Source organism: Rattus norvegicus, chromosome 4 (genome assembly GCF_021556685.1).
Source record: "Rattus norvegicus strain SHRSP/BbbUtx chromosome 4, alternate assembly SHRSP_T2T, whole genome shotgun sequence".
Lineage (NCBI taxonomy): Eukaryota > Metazoa > Chordata > Mammalia > Rodentia > Muridae > Rattus > Rattus norvegicus.
This window is the reverse complement of record NC_141537.1, coordinates 85,602,761-85,622,829: the sequence shown is the minus strand read 5'-3', so window position 1 is coordinate 85,622,829 and position 20,069 is coordinate 85,602,761. Positions and strand designations below refer to the sequence as shown.

The 20,069-nt window shown below is 49.9% G+C and overlaps 1 protein-coding gene across 12 annotated transcripts in view; it reads right to left on the bottom strand.

Moving 5' to 3' along the window:
* The window catches only part of Adcyap1r1 (ADCYAP receptor type I), a 49,085-nt gene that overhangs the window by 20,283 nt on the left and 8,733 nt on the right, over window positions 1-20,069 (bottom strand). For 10 of the 12 annotated variants that reach the window (XM_087655821.1, XM_087655825.1, XM_087655822.1 and 7 more), the window contains 10 exon segments: window positions 19,158-19,263; window positions 9,230-9,337; window positions 7,082-7,102; window positions 6,109-6,150; window positions 3,384-3,493; window positions 2,823-2,920; window positions 2,318-2,450; window positions 1,573-1,726; window positions 1,194-1,254; window positions 500-569 (listed from right to left, as the gene is read on the bottom strand). In XM_087655821.1, coding sequence (XP_087511947.1) covers window positions 500-569; window positions 1,194-1,254; window positions 1,573-1,726; window positions 2,318-2,450; window positions 2,823-2,920; window positions 3,384-3,493; window positions 6,109-6,150; window positions 7,082-7,102; window positions 9,230-9,337; window positions 19,158-19,263 — 903 coding nt within the window. 12 annotated transcript variants of the gene reach the window in all.

Below are 20,069 nucleotides of genomic sequence, written 5' to 3'. Positions count from 1 at the left end.
ACAGCACGAAAGAAAGTTCCCAGTAATGTCCCGCTGTTTAGCAGTGAGTGCTCAGAAACACTACCAATACGCCCTTCAGAAACCACCCTCACCCTCCACAGGACCGTACACCATCAAACGACAGTACTGGGAGTACACTGGGGAATGGAGTCACCTTTCCAAAGGAGATGTGAATTGTTAAAGCATATTTACGAAATGCTACAAGATCTGAAATGTTAAATTTATACCTGTTTGACCAGCAATTCTGCATCTAGAGATTTGTTTTAAAGAAAAGTACATACAAATGCCCACGAGTATGCATGAAATTATTCCTAGTAGCAGCAGCTTCCGTACGGATTGAAAATGGAATAAAATGCTTGCCTAACACTAGGGCACTAACTGAATAGTGTGTGCACCATTGCTACAGAATATAATACAGCTGTGACAAAGACCCTTTCTTTCTCTTCCCTATATGTTCTCTGTCTGCTCTGCCTCCCCTCTTTGCCCCAAGGATACTCACCATTATAGAGCCAACCACGGGGCCTTTGATCACCCACCACAGAGCTGTGCTGTCATTCATATCCCAGCATCTGAAAGATGGGCAAAGAGGAGAAATCATAGCAGATCCCTGCAGAGCAGCACATGACTATCAGGGTGCCTGCTCTTCTCACCATCTGTGTACCCCTGACCAGAGAAACCTAAACGTAGAGGTAGGCTGGCTAGAAGATCCCTCACCCAAGGATTGCTCTTTCTCTCTGTTCCTGTCATGGCAGAGACTGGAGCCCAAGAATCAGGGTCATAGTGGGATCCTAGGAAAGGACAAGTCTCCCATTCAGATCTGGGGTCCTTGGGGTTAAGAGTGATCTCACCCTTAACATTGTTCCTCCTGTCCTCCAAAGGATACCTGATGTTCAGAGCTTCCCCAGAAGCTGCCCCCAAGTAGATGGGCTCAGAATTTACCCACTCTCTTGCTGGATTGTCAATTAAAACAAGGCTAACCACCAGGGGTGGCAGGGCTGAGGAAGGGCCTGGGACCAGGCTTTGGGCTAGGGCTGAGACAGGACTGGTCCCATACGGTGAGGACTCAGGTGGTATCCAAGGTTGAACTTCAGTTGGAGCAACGCGTCGGGGAGTTCACATGAAGCCAGGCAGGCACTGAAACCCATGCATGAAATAGACTCTGTACTAAGGCCTGATTTTCTGGTTATACTTACCCTGCATCATCAAAATAGAGCCTCAGCACAGCCCACACTGTTACACACACAGTAGGTGTCCCTGGAGGGCAAGAAAAGGAAGCCCAATTTGTCCAGGACACTCTTAGTCTTGGGGTTCCTGGGGACCCTATTATCCCACATACTCCAGCTTTTCCCATACTTTCCATTTCCCCCAGTGCCAGACCCTCTGCTCTCCTAACAATGATTCCTGAGTATAACTCTCCCTCAGAGAAAGAAAGTTTAAAAAGTAGAAGCTCTGGAATTAAAAAGAAGCCTGCAGTCTAGAGACAGGTCCATTATCTGATACTTCCTAGAGCCTGGACCAAGGACACAGCTGACTGAGTGGCCTGAGCCCATCCTGACCCAGCCAGTGACCTACCCCAGCCGATGATGGTGTACCAGTAGAAATATCTCCTCTCAGGGAAGAAGGTCTCCACCAGCAGTGTAAAGAGGTACAGGCCTTCAATGAACAGCCAGAAGTAGTTGGACACCACGCAGTAGTGGAAGAAAACCATGACAGCTTTGCACTCCACCTACAGAGACAGCCAGAGAAGAAGGCTGAGCTCCCTGCCCCAGCCCCACAGGGTGAGGGGAAATGCTGAGGCCTATTGGCCCTGGCTACTCAGCCTCAGGTCTCTCAAAGCCTAAAACTATAGGCATTCCCCACAGGAGGCTGTTTACACATCAAAGGGGGAGACATACCTTGGTCCTGGAAAATCTCTTCTCAAACATGTCCTCCTAGTGAAGCCCCCAAGTCCACTCTGTTCTTACCCCAGAGTATCAAAAGCCAGCTTTCTGCATATACCTCCTTCACACATCTGTGCTTGGGAAGGCACCGACGAAGACCCCGGCCAGCTGGCACCTAGAATGCCACCTGACTGGTAGCATGCCAAGGGACTAGTTAATCCCTCTCTGAGCCTCATTCTCACCTAACCTTCCTGGCCCAAGAACAAGACTGAGGGCCTGGCTGTGTTCTGTGTTAGAGTGAGGTTACAAACTGGCTACAGTAACCCCTTCTGAATCTTCACATGACGGGGGATGAGACCTTCACCAGCAGGGATACACACCCCGAAGGGGGTTAACAGAGCAGAGTCCCAGGGTACTGGGCTGCTTGGCTCACTTACGGTGGAAACGAAGCAGTGACTGCTGTCCTGCTCGGCGTACAAGATCCAGTCCTTGATGAAGACGGAGATAGCCCTCAGCATGAAGGATACAAACAGGTTCATGTGGATGAAGTTGCGAGTGCAATGCAGCTTCCTGCGTGGACCAGGATGGGGAGGCCAAGAGTTCTCAGTGCTTCACACCCTCAGGGCGGGGCTTGTCTTAATGGGGGTCCCTCTCCCAGACCACCCTTCTCTCCCACCTTGATAATCCTCTGCTTTCCCCACCCTGGTCATCCGCTGGCCACACTTCTCCCTCCTGAAGCCTCTCTACCTAGACTGGGAAGATTAAAGCAAGCAAAGGAAATTTCTGGAAGGGACTATGCCTGACTGTGTGGTCCTAGACACATGAGCTGCCCTCTCAGGCCACTTTCCCATCAGCTGTTCTAGGGACAGGGCCTGCCTTCCAAGGGACTTTTCAGGGATGACGGGATGGACAATTCTGGCTCTAACACTACTGGGCTCTCACCGGAAGCGGCACAAGATGACCATGGCAGTAGTGAGGGTGGCGAGGGAAGTGCTGTAGCCGACTGTGTAGAGAGCCTTCACCGACAGGTAGTAATAATCCTGGAGCAGGGCACAGGACATGCAGGGCTCTGCTTGGGACCAGTCACTGCACCCTTAGGACCCACACCCAGTGTCCCAGACCAGACCCAACATCTCCCCTCTCTCTGCCATCACTCCACTCCTGGCTGGATGTCTGTCCCTCTCTGCATAGGGTCAGTACTCTAAACCTGTTCAGAATGTACTGAAGGCAAGGGTGCTGATATCAGACCAGAATGCAGTCCTAGACTGAGGAAGCTTCCTGCTAGACCCAGAATTAAGTCATCAGATTCTGGGCTATCTGGAGGACAGTGTCCTGGAAAAGTAGCCAGGGTCGATGGGACTTGTAAGACTTGTGGGGACAGAACCCAGCAGGGTGAATGAACATCCTGCCCTCCAAGTTCCAGGCTCAGTATACAGCAGGCAGGTGCTCATGAGTGCCACCCAGAGCCCTGATCTCCTCAAATTAACCTACCACCTCACTTACCTGATCTCCAGACTCAGGCTCATAATCATCAAACCCACAAGCATCGAAGTAGTGGGGGAAGGGCTCCGACCAGCCGTCCTCTGTGCAGTTCCGGCCCACGACCCCCATGTCTGCAGAGAACAGAAAACTAGGCAAGGCATGTGAATGGCTTAAAATGACCCTGAAAATGATTTCCTAGTGGGACTTCCTGAAAGCCCATGTGTTCTACTGGGGCCTCAAGCTAAAAGGTACGAGATAGAGTGACTGCTGAAGACCTGGCACTCATCTTCACTCACAGCAAGGGGAATGGAGAATCGGACGAATGAACAACCCAATCCTTTAATCGAGAATCTAGCATGTCTGTATCTCTCCTGTAATACTCCCCAACGCTCACCAGAAGACGATCTGGAGCCCACCTCAGGACCCAAGATCAGCACTACTCAAAATGGCAACATACAGAACCACCTAGAAACTTGTCACAAATGCTACTCTCAAGACCAACCCTGGATCCCTAACAAAGCATTCAGTATTTTCAAAGCCTCTTGGGTGACTGCAGGGTGAGAATTTGGCACATTCGAACTCAGAGCTCTGTGTCTACCAGCAGTTGTAACGTCTCACCCCACTGGGGGCACCTGGCTTCATTGCTTTTTAGCAAACCCAGCCATACTCTATCTTACTGCCAACCTTACAAAGATACAAACTCAATGGGGTTTTGTTTGGTGTTTTATTTTTGCCTTTCAGAGTTTTGTCGTCTGCTTCCCATCAACCAATGTGCATTTCTTCTATTTGGATTGATATAAAGTTCATTGTGTGGGATGCTGGAGGGACAGAGCAGTCACAGGTACAGAAAGAGGCGCTTGCTGCCTGCAAAACAGAGTGCAGGCTATTTTTCACATAAGTGGGTTTCTTCAGCCTTGAATGGTATCATATCATTCTCCTGAGCTGGTGAGAGCCACCAAGGTCCAGGGAGCACTAAGCAAGTAAGCCTTTTCTTCTAGCTAGCACCTGATTACGGCCCCAGATATCTGTCCCTATCTAGCCGCCCAAGAGCTGCCAATCTCTTAAAACAAATAGAAAGGAACAGGATTCAAGATAATTTAAAATCTTCAGAGACAGAATCGAGGTTTTCCAAATTTCAGTTGTACACCTCTAGCCACCTTGTGGGCTTGGTAAAGTGCAGATTTGGGAGCCTCATCCTGGAGTCTGTGATACAGTCAATGGGTTTCAGGGGCGAGTGACGAGTATACGGTAAGAGACCTCTGTGGACAGGGAGTTTGGAGCATACACTGCTGGACAGATCCTGCTCTCTGTGATCAAGGTAGTCTCTGGGAAGCTCAACAAGGAGACAATGGGTAAGTGCAGAAGAGAAGAGAGGGGGAAAGACCCCTCATTTTTTGAGACATTTTCTCTGTGTAGTCCTTGCTCTCCTCGAACTCATTCTATAAATCAGGCTGGCCCTCCTCTGCCTCCTGAGTGCTGGGATTAAAGGTGTGAGCCACCACTGCCTGGCTACCCCATCTCTTTTATACCCAGCATCCTAATCCTGCTGGTGGACTCAGAAGGTGTACGAGAGTTGGCCATACCCTCCGTGGGAGGAATGGCAGAACAGGGAGCCTGCCCAGAAGGACAGTCTGCCCTGGGAGACTCTCCACAGTCTGACACCTGTGACACAAGCCAAGAAGGGACTCCAGCAGCCTGCATCACCGTTAGCCATTTCACCAGGTTGTCTCTGTTTCAGAAAAGTTTGTCTCTGGCTGCTGCTGGCAACCTCCCTGCAAGGCCCCTGAAAGTTCAGAATGTCTGAATGCCTCCCCCCACCTCAACTGGAGCCAGAGTAGAGGAGTCACTGCCCTCCCTGGGCTGCAGTTAACGCTGCCTTGCCTACCTCGCAGAGGTAAGAGGAAGAGAGAGACAAAGGGTGCAGAAATTTGAAAATCACTTTTTAAAAAAAAAAGCTTCCTAGAGGGGAGAGCCATTTCCTTTCTTTTATTTTCCCTCTTTATTATTATCATAATAACACGATGTGGGCTCAGAAAAACATAAATGTTTTTGTTCCCAAAATTGCCCTATGAATATTGTTCTGATAGAAATCTCCGGAAGATGGAGTGCTCTCCAGACTGCTGAACCTTGCATGACTGCATCTCCTTCACTAGACTGTTTTCTCCAGCATTATCAGAGGATCATCACATGCTCTCTGAGATTGTCCCACCATATCACCTAGATATGGTGGCCAAGCATCTAGTCTCGATCCAGCTAGCTAAATCAGAGACTCGGGTGAGACCCCAGAATCTGCACTTTACTGAGTCTGCAGAGCGGGGGATTGGGATAAGGAGGCCATGCATCCTCCAGGCACACTGCCTCTTACAGCTCCAGTCTCACCAGAGTTGCGACTGAATGGCTGTGATGCTCAGAGTAGTGCATGGCTTGGCCTCATGCAGTTGACTGGAGTGCAAAGCTGAACCCTGAGAACCTCTATGGGAAGTTCGAAACCACCGAACACCTTGTAGTACAAACCACCTACAACCCATGATGGGCCCCAGGATACCCATGATTCCCCCACAGCACATGGTTACAGGCATGATAGATGTACCATCTTCTCCCTGGGTACTTGGGTACCATCTTCTAAGACAATACACAGCCCTGTCAGAGAAGACGCGCACTCTAGAGCACACAGAGGAGAAAGCCGCACTACAAAGCAGCTGCCCTCCACCCCACCAGCCCAAGGTGACTCCAGCACACCCCTCACCTGTGATCTCCAAGGAATTACTATCGGCAAAACCAGAATCTCCTGCAAAACACAAACATGGGTCAGTCAGAATGCTGTGCCACATCCGCAAAGGCTAGGGCTGCCCAGTCTGTGGAGTGTGGGCAGGGGATCGAGAGGCTGAATCTCAGGAGCCACACATCCCTCTTCTGGCACACTGGCTCTGGCAGCACCAGTCTCACCAAAGCAGCAGCTGCAGGGCTAAGATGCTCAGAGTGGTGTGTAGCATGGTCCCGCCCCCCCAACCAGAGAGCCTTTATGGAGAGAGGAAGCAGAGTGAATAAGCCTGGGGCTTGAGATTTTTCTTTGAAGTTCAAGCCCTGCCTCTACCCCAAGTCTGTTTTTCATCAAAGGGACCCCCGGAGCCCAAAAACTTTATCTGTAGACAGGTTTCTCTCCACACCATAACCTTTATTCTCACATGCATCTAAAGATGGCCTAGACATTTTAACGCCATTTCCTCTCAACTTTTCAAAATCCTATTTCAAAGCTGAAGTGCCACCTCCTTCAGGAAGTCTGCCCTGATCTCCTTCCTGTCCTGTCTGCATAATCTGCCTTTAGTTCTCTTCTGGTCTTTTGTTTTTTAGGTACGTTCCCACCTCATAGCTGCTGGGATGACAGGGTCTGTGCGAACTCAGGAACAGGGCCATCCTGCATGTAGGAATATGCATGCACCATTGTGCAAAACATACAGACTGGTTCTCTCCAATCTCTCCATTGGTGATTCAAACACATGACCCAGCTTGAAAGAGTCTTGAAGCCAAACACTGTGTCTTCCATCCCTCTTACCCCCTTCAGGAAGGCCAAATTCTAGGGAGGAGGGAAGAAGCTGATCCCTGATGATCCTGCCATGATTGCTACCCCGTCATTCCAGCATCCAGGGGCATTGTTCTCCTCAGGCTGGGCTTCTGCTTGGCTAATGAAACTCTCTTTGTCCTCCCAGGGGGCCTCTTACCTATGGTTTCTGTCATCCAGACTGTATGTAGAGGGAGAGAAAGAGAGAGAACATGAGTAGAAATGCAGAGGTTAAGTCAGATCTGTCCCTACAGGCCATGTGTGCCCCCCAATTCCCCAACCCCAACTCTGAGAAAACCCTGGTAGGGTCCGGAAGGCCTGAGGAACCCATGCTAGAACCTAGCATGTTCACGGGGTCAGAGACAGATCTTCCTCCACCTCCAGGTCAGCATATGAGGAGGAAGGGGAGGAACTGACCAGGGCTCCCAGAAAGCCAGCACCTCAGGGAGGCCTATCCAAAACCACCATGACTGAGCTTACTGGGAATGTGAAAGCAAATGAGACAGCAGTTCAGTCACTTCTGTGGGGAGGGTAAGTCTCACTACCAAGCTTGTGAACAGAGGCGCTAAAGGCCCTGCTTTAATGAACCATTTAGAGCCAGGTGTAAATAACATCCCTGCTCCCTGAGGGTGCAACTGAGGGAAATCATTTTACCCTTCTTCCTGTCACCTCTTGTGACTGCTGCTGTAGGAAAAAAAAGAGGGTTTGTGGCTGGAATCCTGCCTAGAGAGAATGTGCCACAAGCTTCAAATAAGTAACTGAAGTAAAGCAATGGGTGCATGGAGGAAGTGATTAAGCTGCCTTCCAGAGAAATCAATCTTGGGAGCTAGCTGAATCACAGGCCCTGTCTCTGACAGCCTTTATCTTTCCCCTATTCACTCTCTCTGCTTACAGCCTCCTCCAGAACTCACACCCTGGCCTGCTCTCGGTCACAGAGCCCTCAAGATGGGAACATTCAGAAACCAGCTTCTTGCAGACTAGCAGGAGGTGGGCAAGATAAGGAGAGGTGGGGTATCAAGATAGATCCCACCTTCTGTGGGATGGAGGCTCGGAACGCCAATGCACACTATTCTTTTTCCCTCTTCCTGCAAGCCAGGTAGAGACAAGTTACTGGCTGTGGCCTCACAGACAGGACCAGATATCTGCCCCCTCCATGAAGTCAGGTCCTTGGTGTCCTGTCTTCTGGACCTGTCCTCCAACCAACTCACATTTCAGTATCCAGTGTCACAGCTCTGTCACTGCACTCATTCATGGGGTCCCACTTTGGCCTCAGGAACTCTGCACAGTATTTCAATGGTACCAGAGACCATCAGCAGGCAGGATGTGAGATCCACAGAAGCCTGCAACCAGCTTTGGTTTCCTGTCACACATATGTCCCTGAAGCCCATGTCCACACATCATAGGTCACTTTCCTTCTGGACAGCCTGGGTTAGGGGAGCAGGACCCTACCTCCTCCCCCATGCGTGTGTGTGTGTGTGTGTGTGTGTGTGTGTGTGTGTGTGCTGGTAGACTGGCAGACTGGTGGCAGACTGGAAGGTGGGGCACCTGCCTACATCAAGTGGTTGAAGAATGTGGTCATGATGCCTCTTCACAGCAATAGAAACCCTAACTAAAAAAGGGCATTTTACAGTCCTATCTATCCATATCTTCCTCCGGACCTCTGAGACATTTCTGTCTATGTCACCATCATCATCATCATCATCATCATCATCATCATCATCACCACCACCACCACCATCATCATCATCATCACCATCATCATCATCATCATCACCATCATCATCATCATCATCATCATCATCACCATCATCATCACCATCATCATCATCATCATCACCATCATCATCATCATCATCACCATCATCATCATCACCATCATCACCATCATCATCATCATCATCATCTCTATAAGTGATCATCTCTATATGTGACCTCGCTGTATCCTCACAGACCACCCGGGGAAGCCGCCACCGTGTCACATTACTATCTGGCAGGCCAAAAATTAAGGCCAAAGGTCCCTAATAGGGTAGACAATAGAGGAGCTAAGGACTCTGTACCTAAGCCCAGATTGCTCTCACCTGCCGTGACAGTCACTTGGCAATGTAGACCTGGTACTAGGTGCAGTGCTGGAGAAGAAGTGTTTCCATGCCCTATAACAGCATAAAAGACGCCATCCATCTTGCCTGCTATCTGTCATCTGCCATCTGGGGGCAGCTGAGCTTTTAAAGCTTAGCTCCAGGCAGGGGTATGGCTGTGTGGATTGCAGGTTAAACCAATACAGTTGGGAGAGATTCTGAGTTCTGCCTACCTTGGTCCGGGTTGAAGATCCGGAAGACCTCAGGGCAGCTTACAAGGACCATCTCACCTACTTGAGCTGGCTTCCAACATGTGATATTGTCCCACATGCCAGGGCAACCTGGAGGAGAGAGCCACGGTGAGAGAGTGCCTGACGATATATACTGCACATGCACACAAGTGCACACAAGCCATGACCAGACACAGATACACATCCCACATATGCAGGCACACATAGGCACGACACAAAATATACATATTATAGATGTGTAGACACACATGCTCCACTGGAATGGTTAATTTTAAATATCAACTTGACCTGCTTTAGCATCACCTAAGAGGAAATGGTGAGGCCATCCTCTGGTGATAGCGTGAGCATCATCAAAGAAGATTAACTAAGGAGAGAGCCACTGTGAACATGGCGGTACTATCTGTGGGTGGGCAGGAGGAAAGGAGAAAGCTAACAGAGCACTGGCACACACACACACACACACACACACTCACACATGTACGTGTACACACACACACACACACCATTTCTGTGCTTCTAAGGCACCATAATATGAGCTAAGCTGCTCTACTATGCTTCCCTGACCAGAAACAGAGTCCCTGAGACTGGGAATTAAAATAAATCTTTCTTCCCTTAAGTTATTTCTATTAGGTATTGAGAGCAGGTAATAATAATAACTTATAGCCACACACCATACACAGGTCACATGCACGCGCGCGCACACACACACACACACACACACACACACACTTAGCATGGACTGCTGAGATGCTAGCCCTACAGGGAGCAAAGAGTTTACAAGGAGAGAAGGTAAGTCTTCTTGTGTGAGGAAGGTTTGCTCCTATACTTGGAAAAACACCCCAAGTGTAGTCCACAAAGCCATTGCGAGAACTTCGGGGCAGGGAGCTCTATGGAAGGCCTCCTCTTCTTGTCACGGATACCTACATTCTCCCAGCCTCCATACCATTGTGGGGTCTGACCTTACAGTCACCTCCTCTGTGAGGCTCAATTCTCTATGAAGATGGAGTTGAGGCCAGACCAGGTGGCCTGAGGCTGCATCCCACAGCCCACCTCCCTCCCAGCACAGGCCTACAACAGGGAGCTGCTACCCACAAAGCTGGCACGTGGAGTGAGGTCACAGCTTGCCCATATGAGAGAAGCTTGGAAGTGACTGTGGAAAGACTTGGGACAGGAAGAGGTGATGGAGGCAGAGTCCTTGAGGAAGCCAAGGTCAAAGCCTTGTTGTACAGATCAGCTGGCAGAGGGAAAGAGACAGGTTCACAGTAAGGTACTCAGGAATCACCAAGTCTTCCTGGGGCTGAGCAGTGAGGGAGAAGAGAGTAGCAGGTGTGACTAGTTCTGATTAGGTTTGGTGGCTTCTGGGAACCTCTGTCTTCTGTATATTTTCTCTCCTCTGGCCACCATCTCTCTGCCCTCCTTTACACTGCAGCAACACTCATCAAGGTCAATAACAAACTCTTTGCTGCCAAATCTGAAGAACAATTTCAACTGCAGCCAAGCTGGACTCTGCCCACTGACTTGCTACAGATTCTGGAAGTCATCCTGTCTTGGGCTACCTTCCCACTCACCTTAGATGAGCTCATCCTACTCAGAGACTTAACAGAATTACATGTAGACATTTCTAGTCTTTGGCCCCCAGCCATTCTCTAAGTTGACCCCAGAGTCAGTTCTTTGCTGCATGTTCCCACTCTGAGGGGCCAAAGCCAAGTCAAACCAGGAGTCCTACAGTCCACCCAGACCCCCCCCCCAAAACTAAACCCACATCTGTTTCAGACCAACTAGATACCCAAGAGTCACTTACTCCATTTACATCATGTGTGGCATCAAGTCTTGCTTGGTTCCCTCCAGACATCAATGGCATCATAGCTGCAGCCTCTTCCTAGATCTCCCTCAGCTAGGAGCAAAAGCCTTTCCAAATATGCTATCTTGGTGACTCCGTATCATCAACCTTGAAAATCTGTGTGCTTCACACCCCAGTTCCTAAGTATGACACCTGTTGTCCCTATCCTTACCTCGCCTTCCCAGGCTTACTTCCTCTTGAGCACATGAGCAGTGAGACAAAACATGTCTATTGGTTGTGAGCCTAGCCTTTAATGGATGAGCCATCTCTCCAGTCCATGAGTCATGTCTCCCAAGGAAAGGATGTGAAGAAGAAGAGCAAGGAGGAGGGAGCCCCAGACACTGCACTTGGGGTTAACAAAGGAAGCATATGCCATGATACAGTGGAGAGCGTATGACAGAGATACGGTGGGTTGGAGAGGGATGCAGAAACATGGGAGTTCAGAGAGCAGCACAGAGCCTCAGGAAAGTGACCTGACCTATATATAGGGAGTCTACAGACAGAAGAACCTGTGTCCCATAGGGAAGTGAGTGACGGCCCACTTACTGTCTCCCAGTACTGTCAGGGGGACTAATGAGTTCCTATGTAGACAGTTCTATGAACAGCACCACACTCCATATATGTTGGAGCTGTCACTGACCTTAATTTCATAATTTCCACTAGATGCTTCTGGGAATCACTCCTTAGGAGAGGGGTAACCCCTCTGGGGAGATTGAAGCTCAATGGCCAGCTCTGAGAAACTTAGAGGAAAGCTGAGCATGCAGAGGAGTGGCCTGGGGTAGGTTTCATGTCATCCTGGTTCTTCAGTCAAAGTCATGACTTGTGGTAGCAGAAGACATTCCCAGCTTCTAGATCTCTCAGAATTTAGCTCTTGCCACTCTGGAATTCACCCTGTCAACACTGGGCTATGGCATCCTGCTCATACAATGACACCGTCTAGGAGTCAGGAAACAGGCTAGAGATCTGTATGCTGAGTCCAAGTGGACAAGGACTCAGAGGACCAGATGAGGAAAGCCACCTGTCTCAACAAGCAGCTATCAATGATTCCTGTCTACCCAGGATGCCTCGCCAGCACAGCACAGTTGGCTGTGACATCATGTCCTTGAAAGAGACCCAACAGTGCATCTTTGGCTGCCATGCCCTGTGCTGACTGTGAAATGCCCATGGTGTATGACCATGTCTGGCCCATAACCAGAAGCCCAGGCCAGCAGATGTTCCCGTAATGTAGGACATTAGGCCCTGGCACAGCCAGCTGCCATTCCAACTGACAATGCTGGGGTGAGAGGGCATGAATGTGAGGGCTGGGTGCAGGGAGTGGCAGCAGGCAGGATCCAGAGCTTTGGATCAAAGGTAGAGGCGGGGTAAATAATTGGTGTCCTTAGTAAGAGTTTTCTGAGTGCCTCTCCTGTGTTAGATGTACATGAATCTACAAGAGGACAAAAATGGAGCAAAGGCAGGGCCTCCCTTCTGAATCTGCCTATGTGACACCAGATTTACGTTGTGGTCCTCTCTGCTGTGATTCACAGGCTAGTGTCAGAGAAGGGACTAAGTGACTGTCAGTACCCTAAACTGGATTTTCCAGAGCTGAAATCTGGAACTCAGGACTCGCTGGTCCCTGAGGAATAGCAAGTGCTATTGGGACTACTTTCTGGCACATCTGCCAAGTTCCTTGCCTGGGATTCCCAATGATCTACCTGTCACAAGCCTGGAAACTCTCCCAGTCCTTCACTCTATCCCCAGTTTTGTTTTCTCACAAGGTCAAGATAGGAAGAAAGCCCAGAACAAGATCCCTAAGACCCCAGAAGCTATAAAGACCCCACTCATAGCAACTGACCCCCTTTGGACTTGAGAGACGGGAGGCAGGTTCACAAGAGAATCTTGATGTTTTCTAGCTGAGGACAAAAACATATGTCCCTAACCCACACGCAGAATGCTAAGCCCTTGGAAATGAGATCAAAGAGGTGAATTAGTCTCCGATGCTACTCACAGGGCCTCTTCTACTTTTCTATCTCTTCCTTCTCAGTAGCACCCTTGAAACTATATACAAAAGGTATCAGTATTCCAACAGGGAACCTGGTCTCTTACTGTCCAGGAAAAGCTAAATTCCATCTCCTCACTACAGCTAATCATACCAACCTATGACTTGTTAGAAGCAAAAGAATGCCACTGTGCTGATCTTTGGATTTGAAAGTTGGGTTGTAATTGCAGCATATCCTGTGCTCCACTGACTTATATACAAAGGTGGTAAGAAAGCGCCACTGATGGACGTCATCCTGGCATCTGACTTGGGCGCCTGATGAAGATATAAATGGGTGGGAAGATGGCTGGATAGGGGGGATGGATGGATGGATGGATGGATGGATGGATGGATGGATGGATGCATGGATGGATGGATGGATGGATGTTTGAATGTATAGATAGGTAGATGGATATGTGGGCAATGGGTGGGTAGATGATAAGTAGAAGGGGAGATGGATGAATAGACTATCACAATAAAAGGACTAGTTAGCAGTCAAATGGTGAGAGAGTTTAGACAAGTTGAAAATCATGTTTGGTCTCACACATGCTGGATTTGAGATAGTAGTAAGAGTCAAAATTAAACCAGACACGAATGGGTGAGGTGGCCAGGGTAGGCAGATGATTATCCAGTGAGAAAGAGTGAGAAGAATACACAAGAATGCCAAGGTTTAGAAGTGGAGCTGGCAGAGAAGGCTGCAGAGGAAAAGCAGGACAAGACAGTGACACAGCAGCCAGGAACACAGGTTCCAGAGAGAAGATGCTCAAGCCCCCACCTCTCTGTCCTCCTCTAACATAGGCCTTGTTTCTTTAGAGCTAGCTTTATTTGGTGCCTCCCCTACCCAAACCCCTCTTCCCTATACCCCAGTTCTGCACCAGCCCCACTCTTAACCCTCCCAGCTCAATCTACATGACCCCACTGAGGAATGAGAGCACTATGGGCCAGGGAGTGCTTTGTACACTTTGTGGTCTGTGCCCATAGTCCCTCTGACACTTCATGTTGAGCAGCAGTGACTCCTGTGACAGTAGGGGTTGAGGGAGTGACAGAATCTACTCAGGCATAGAGCTGAGAGAGAATGCATGAGCCATTAGTCTTTGAAGGGAACAGAATGAAGAGCTAATCAGAGGTTGTCATGGTGATGATTCTGTCCAGTTCCACATAGAGTTCAAAACTCATGAGCCCAGAGACACCAGAGTGACAGACAAAGCCACCGATCCTCCCTTCCTTTCAGGACCCATCCAAAGATATTCAGGCTTTCTTAAAGAAATGCCTTCATTTGAGCATACAATTTCAAAGTGAAAAATTCAATTTCCTGAAATTCACTTGACAGTCAAGGTTTCTTGTTTCATCGAATGAGCAGTCCTCCCCGTCCCCATCTCCTTCTGATGATGTGAGGGAAGAAGCAGAGCTGAAGGCAGCAGGTCTCCAAGTGTTACCTGAAGCCAGACACACACCTAGTAGCCTCCAGGATTGCAGATGCTCAGATCTAGGTATGAGATACACTGGGACCACCCAAAAGTCTGTGCTTAACAAACCATCAGGAGACTGATACATGCTTGAGTTCTGACAAGACCAGCTTCTAAAAATATGAGTCTGAGCAAACCCCTCAGTCAGATTCCTATGAAGCCTACTTAGGATGAGTTTCTCAGAGCAAGGGTCTGTTATGATTGGGCCTGGTCAGTGTTGGAGCAGCTACAAGGCCAATGGGGGTGGGGAGCTGGTCAAGGCACCTGAATGTTATCTAGGACAAGTCTAGAAAGGCAACATGAAGACCTCTCTCCTGACCTGCCACAGTACCTCAGGCCTTGCTCATCGATTGCAGCATGTGGCATGTACTGAAGACTGGCCCGACCAGCTCTTCCTGCACACAGGAAGGTTCCCATGCTCATAGCCCAAGGCCCTGCAAAAGAGGAGGTGCTTCTGGCTACCATCTAGACGAACAAGCCCTGATCCAGATGGAGGGACCAAAGAATGGGCCTACAGGGGCCAGTTGTGCATAGACCGGCCCTAACACCTTCTCCTCTTCCTCCTCCAAGGGCACTGGCAGTGCGGCAGAAAGGGAACTCCCCAGTCAGTTCTGGGCACCCACCCAGAGCTGGCTGGGACTCTCCATGTGACTTGCCAGTGACAGCACCTCTGGCTCTAGCCGCTTCGTATGTCATGTGGCAGGGCCAGGCTCAGAGCTGGCTGAGGTTCCATGCAGGATCCAGGGATTTGGAATGAGAAATGAAATAGTGAAATAAACCTCCATCCCTGATCCTCCTCCCAAGAAACCCCTGCAACGCATGCCCAAGATGAGGAGGTGGTACTTCCAACCCTGAAGGACAGGAAGGTGAGAGAGTATGGAAACCACCACACAGTGTCATGCATGGTCCCTGCTTCCAAGAAACCAGGCTTTCGCTCCAACAGACCCAGCTCACTAGATATGTCATGGCTGTCTCCTTACCTATTCTGGAGCTGAGAAATCCCTGCCACCTGCATGCCACCACCATGTTCAAGTCACGCGTGGGTTTGTGGGGATGCTGGTGGGAACACCCCCTCATGGCCAGTCACGTGTAAAAGCACATGTTACATATGGTGCAAAAGAACTGACCATGCTCTTGGCCCACAGATCTATTGGACTGTACGTTTATCATTACTTCACAGTGTAAAGCATTGCTCCACGTTACATAGGCTCATGTCTCCTGTTTACAGTCTCTTGACTGCACAGAGTGCTGACCAGATGATCAGGGTCTGTCTGTATCCCTGCACTGTGTGGTGATTTCAGAGCCTGCCCAGCCACAGCATCCCCAGCTGGCCCTGACACTGAGAAGTGGGTGTGTGTACATATGTATGAGAGCTGTGCTGCGCTCACAGTCCCGGGCACTGAAGCAAACTGGCAGGCTTTCTCCTTCATTTTCAAATGTGTCTCAGAGTTATCACTACTTTCTGGTGGTGTCTGTGCTGGTAACTGCTTCAGGGACAACAGAGTTGGAGTGGCGTGGCAGGAGGAGAACACAGTTGACTGAGTCCCTACTCTACCAACCAAGGTTAACAACACAGCATAGCTCTTAATCCTGTGTCACGTCCAAGTACAATGAGATCTTAGCTCGGTTTACCTGCTCCATGCCCCTTTTCTCTCATACCTGACATCACATTGGCCCAGGAGTAGGGGTGCCTCACTAGGGTGATTAAACTTGAATACACTTTACAATCAGCAAGAGACTAGCTCTGAGTCCAGATGCTGCTGACCTCGGCTGTGTGTGGTGAAGGGCCGTTCACTGACACCGTAAAGTGTTCCTAGGGACTTCAATAGCACAGCACAGTACAGTGAGATGATCCCTGCTTTAGGGACACAAGACTGCTTAATTTGAAGATCCAGGTGAAAACACCCCTAGAGGCAGGCATGAGGCCCATATGAGGCTCAGAAGACATGAAGGCCCTTCCTTGGAGGCTGACAACAGAGTTTAGCTGTCCTAGACCCTGAACCCTGGCAAGGTGCCCAGCGTCTGCCTGTCCAGATGCTTGTTTTTGCAGATCACATCACAGGACTTTCAGACACAGACATGACAAATGCTACACTCAGCATGGCCTTCCGCAGGGGGCTCCATTCTTCTGCCCTTGCCCTTCCTTAGTAGCACCTACCACGACTGCAGCACTTAGGCAAACACCTTTGGCCTTGATAAGGCTCTGCTCTGAGCAGTGCAGGGCCCTCTTGAACACAAAGTTAAGTCCTCCTTCTCCTCCACAAACTTCCCTCCTGCTATGTGTCCAACAAAAAAGAAATCTGTTAGCAGAAAGACTTTGTGCTCTCCAACTGCAGCACTGGAGGGGACTTGGGGAGCTGGTACCTCTGGATCTATCCCAAAGTATACACCAGCTGTATCACACCCTGGTATAGGCTTCTTGATGGGCAAGGAAGCAAGAAAGAGGCTCTCTGCATGGGCAACCTCATGTTCAGGTGGAAGGAAACACCACTGCTCATTTAGGCTGGCAACATGTAGATGCATGAACACTGAAGACACACATCTGCTCTGCTAGGGCCTGCTCTGTAAGCGCTAGCCCACAGTTCACGCCTGTATTAGTTACACCACCCCTACCTAGGCTTCTTCTCTCATCCTCTCTCCTCTCCTCAGCTCTCTGAAGCCAGAGCTGATTCTCAGCTCTCCCTTCTCTTTCAGAAAGCCTTTCCGGGCAGTTCCAAATGGCATCTACCTCTGATGTAGCAGAGGGTGAGAAGCCTGGAGCTTTCCACACCATGAGATAGTGCAGTGACCCTGAAGTCCTCAAGCCGCTGCAGCTTCCCACAGACTACAGCTGCTAGGCATAACTCTCCTCCACATTATATCCAAGAAAACTAAGGCATCACATATCTTCAGAAGGTGATGTGGAAGTCATCCCAAGGCTCACAGTGTGCTGTCCTGGAGTGGCACGTTCCAGCGACTAACTCCCCCAATTCAGGCTCCACTCGCCTTAAGCAAAGTGCAGGCTCTCCTTGCCCCCGTCCCTTCATCTGTGAAGTAGGAATGATTACAAAGGCCCTGAGCCTTCAGTGTTCTCCTGCTGCTCCGTGCTCACCTGAGGTCCAACGCCCACCCCTCCCTTGGATTGGTTTTCATAGCTCTAGCTTCTCACCAAAAGCTCCTGGGAGCTGTTGAATGTCATGTCAAGATTCTGGTTTAGTCTGAACTGTGGTTTGTGGATGTTCTCCTCAAAGGTCCTCTGGGTGTCCCAGACTATTCAATCCCTACCTGCTCCTCCCAGTCCTCACCTCTTCTTCTCTGAAGCTACCAGAGGAGCCTCTCCCACCACCACCCGCCTATCCTTTCATTAGGGCTATACTTCATACCTGTCTTCTTTAGCCTTAGCCTTCAGACGAGAACACCCTGTGGGCAAAACTGTCTTGTCAGCTCCTTTGGCCCAGTGTTCAACTGGGAAGTGCAGTTAAACTGTACACAGCCTCACACAGTGAGCCCTCATCTCTCTCACCTCCCCCTCTGAGAGACACCATTTGGGACCAATGACTCTAAGTAAGGAGGCAGGCTGCATGGGGTCTGCCCACATGTAGACAGGCACTGGATAGCTATTGCCTTCAGACCTTTCCCACTCACACAAACAAGTCACTTCGATCGTAGATTCTTCACACAGTTCTTCACGGTGTACCCGTCTGCCCGCATTCCTTAGTCTCCCTGGTTGATATGGGCTAAAGTTCACTTTTTACTCTGGCAGCAAAACATGTTGGGAGCACCTTCCCCTGGCCGATCTCTGTGAAGGAGCAGCTGGGATGAAGCTGGCCCAGCAGGAATTCTGTTTAACTGGGCTACAGATTAATAAAGTCTTCAGGCAGATGGTTCTCAGAAGGCGAGTCCAGAGGGAAAGGTGTACCGTTAAGGCTGTAGTGGAGCCCCACCACTAAGTAGTTTCAGCCTGTTCTGCAGGCCAGAGCAGGAAAAAGCATAGCATCTCCAAGATGCCCACCTAACCTCCCCTGCTCCTCGGGGGAAGTTGGAAGAAGACTCCTGGGTCTTACCAGGAGCTGTGCCTCTCCATCAGGATGTGAACTTGTTAGGAGGCACTTTTTGAAACCCTTGGAATCACTTAGAACAGACAAAAGGTATCTTTGACCACACATCCAGCATCTGATACAGCAGCCCCCATACAAGCCCCACATTAGGGAAGACCCTGGGATTGACTGTGGCTTTCCACCCTGACTTCTGCTGGACCCAGAAAGTAGGAAGTGACCCCACAGCCTTTCCTCCAGCTGGCCAGATAGTCTAGAGCCCAGCCACCATAACAGCTGCATTCCTGGGGTGGCTAGTCCCAGGTGGCCTTTGCACAAGCTCGTTGACAGCTGCTACCCAGACCAGACCCAGGAGCAACAGTGGCCACTCTAAGCCACCCGCAAATCCCAGCTCAGACTGGTACAAGGAGAGCCACCTAATGTCACCAAGAATGGCAGATATGGAGCACTGTGGTCTCAGCCAGCATTCTACAGACTTTCACACCCTTCCACCATTCTTGCAAGGCTAGCTTGTGTGTGCTGAGGACACCAAGACTGCCTGCTGCCCACTCACCTGGGGAAGACTCGTTTAGTCCCATCAGGTCGTTGGCCCTCTGGATCCTCTCCAGGCACATGGCTTGCTCCTTCTTGAAGATGCAGTCAGAGTGCATAGCAATAGCCTGTAGGATATGGGGAACAGATGATGAGGGTAAGGAGCCCACTGACAGCCCTTGTGCTTTAACTCAGAAGAGTGTTAGGGACGGATGTGGCAGGAGGGTGTCAGACCAACATCTGCTATGTTACAGATACCATGAGGGCTATCCCCAGACCCCAACTCAATGTGGGAGTCCCGCAGGCCCCCAACCCTCAGTCTCCATGCTATAGTGACTAACAGTTGCATGTGCTGCCCTCTAGTGGCAGGGCATATGTGTGCGTGCATGCTGGAGGCTCATAAACATGGGGGAGGAGGAACTATTTTTGTTTACATTCTTTACTCTCATAAACATGTAACCAAGTCTAGATGTTATTTAACTTGCTCCAAGTCACATGACTTGGTAAGCAGTGTAACAGAATTTGAATCTGACGTCTGGCTCCTGCTGCACTTTATGGGGAGGTGAGGGCTGGTAAACTGAGAACTATGGGAGCAAATGCCCAACCACTGCAGACAAAAGGGAAATGGTAGGATTCAGGGGTCTCCTCTCCACTCTATTTTTCAGGAGGAAAGAGAAGCACAAGGCTCAGCTCAGGTCCCACAGCAGCTCCAGGGACTTCACAGCCACGCCCTGCTATCATGATAGATGTCTAAGTTCATTTCCATCAAACCCTAGGTCAAAAATGATTCTCTTGGCAAGGAACCTGAGCTGTCACGGGCCATGTTCCAAGACAGATCTAATCCCACCTGCTCACCGAGAGCGAGATGTGCATGTCCTTGGGACACACAAGGAGTTACAAATCAGGAGTAGGATGGATACCTCAGGCTCTGAGG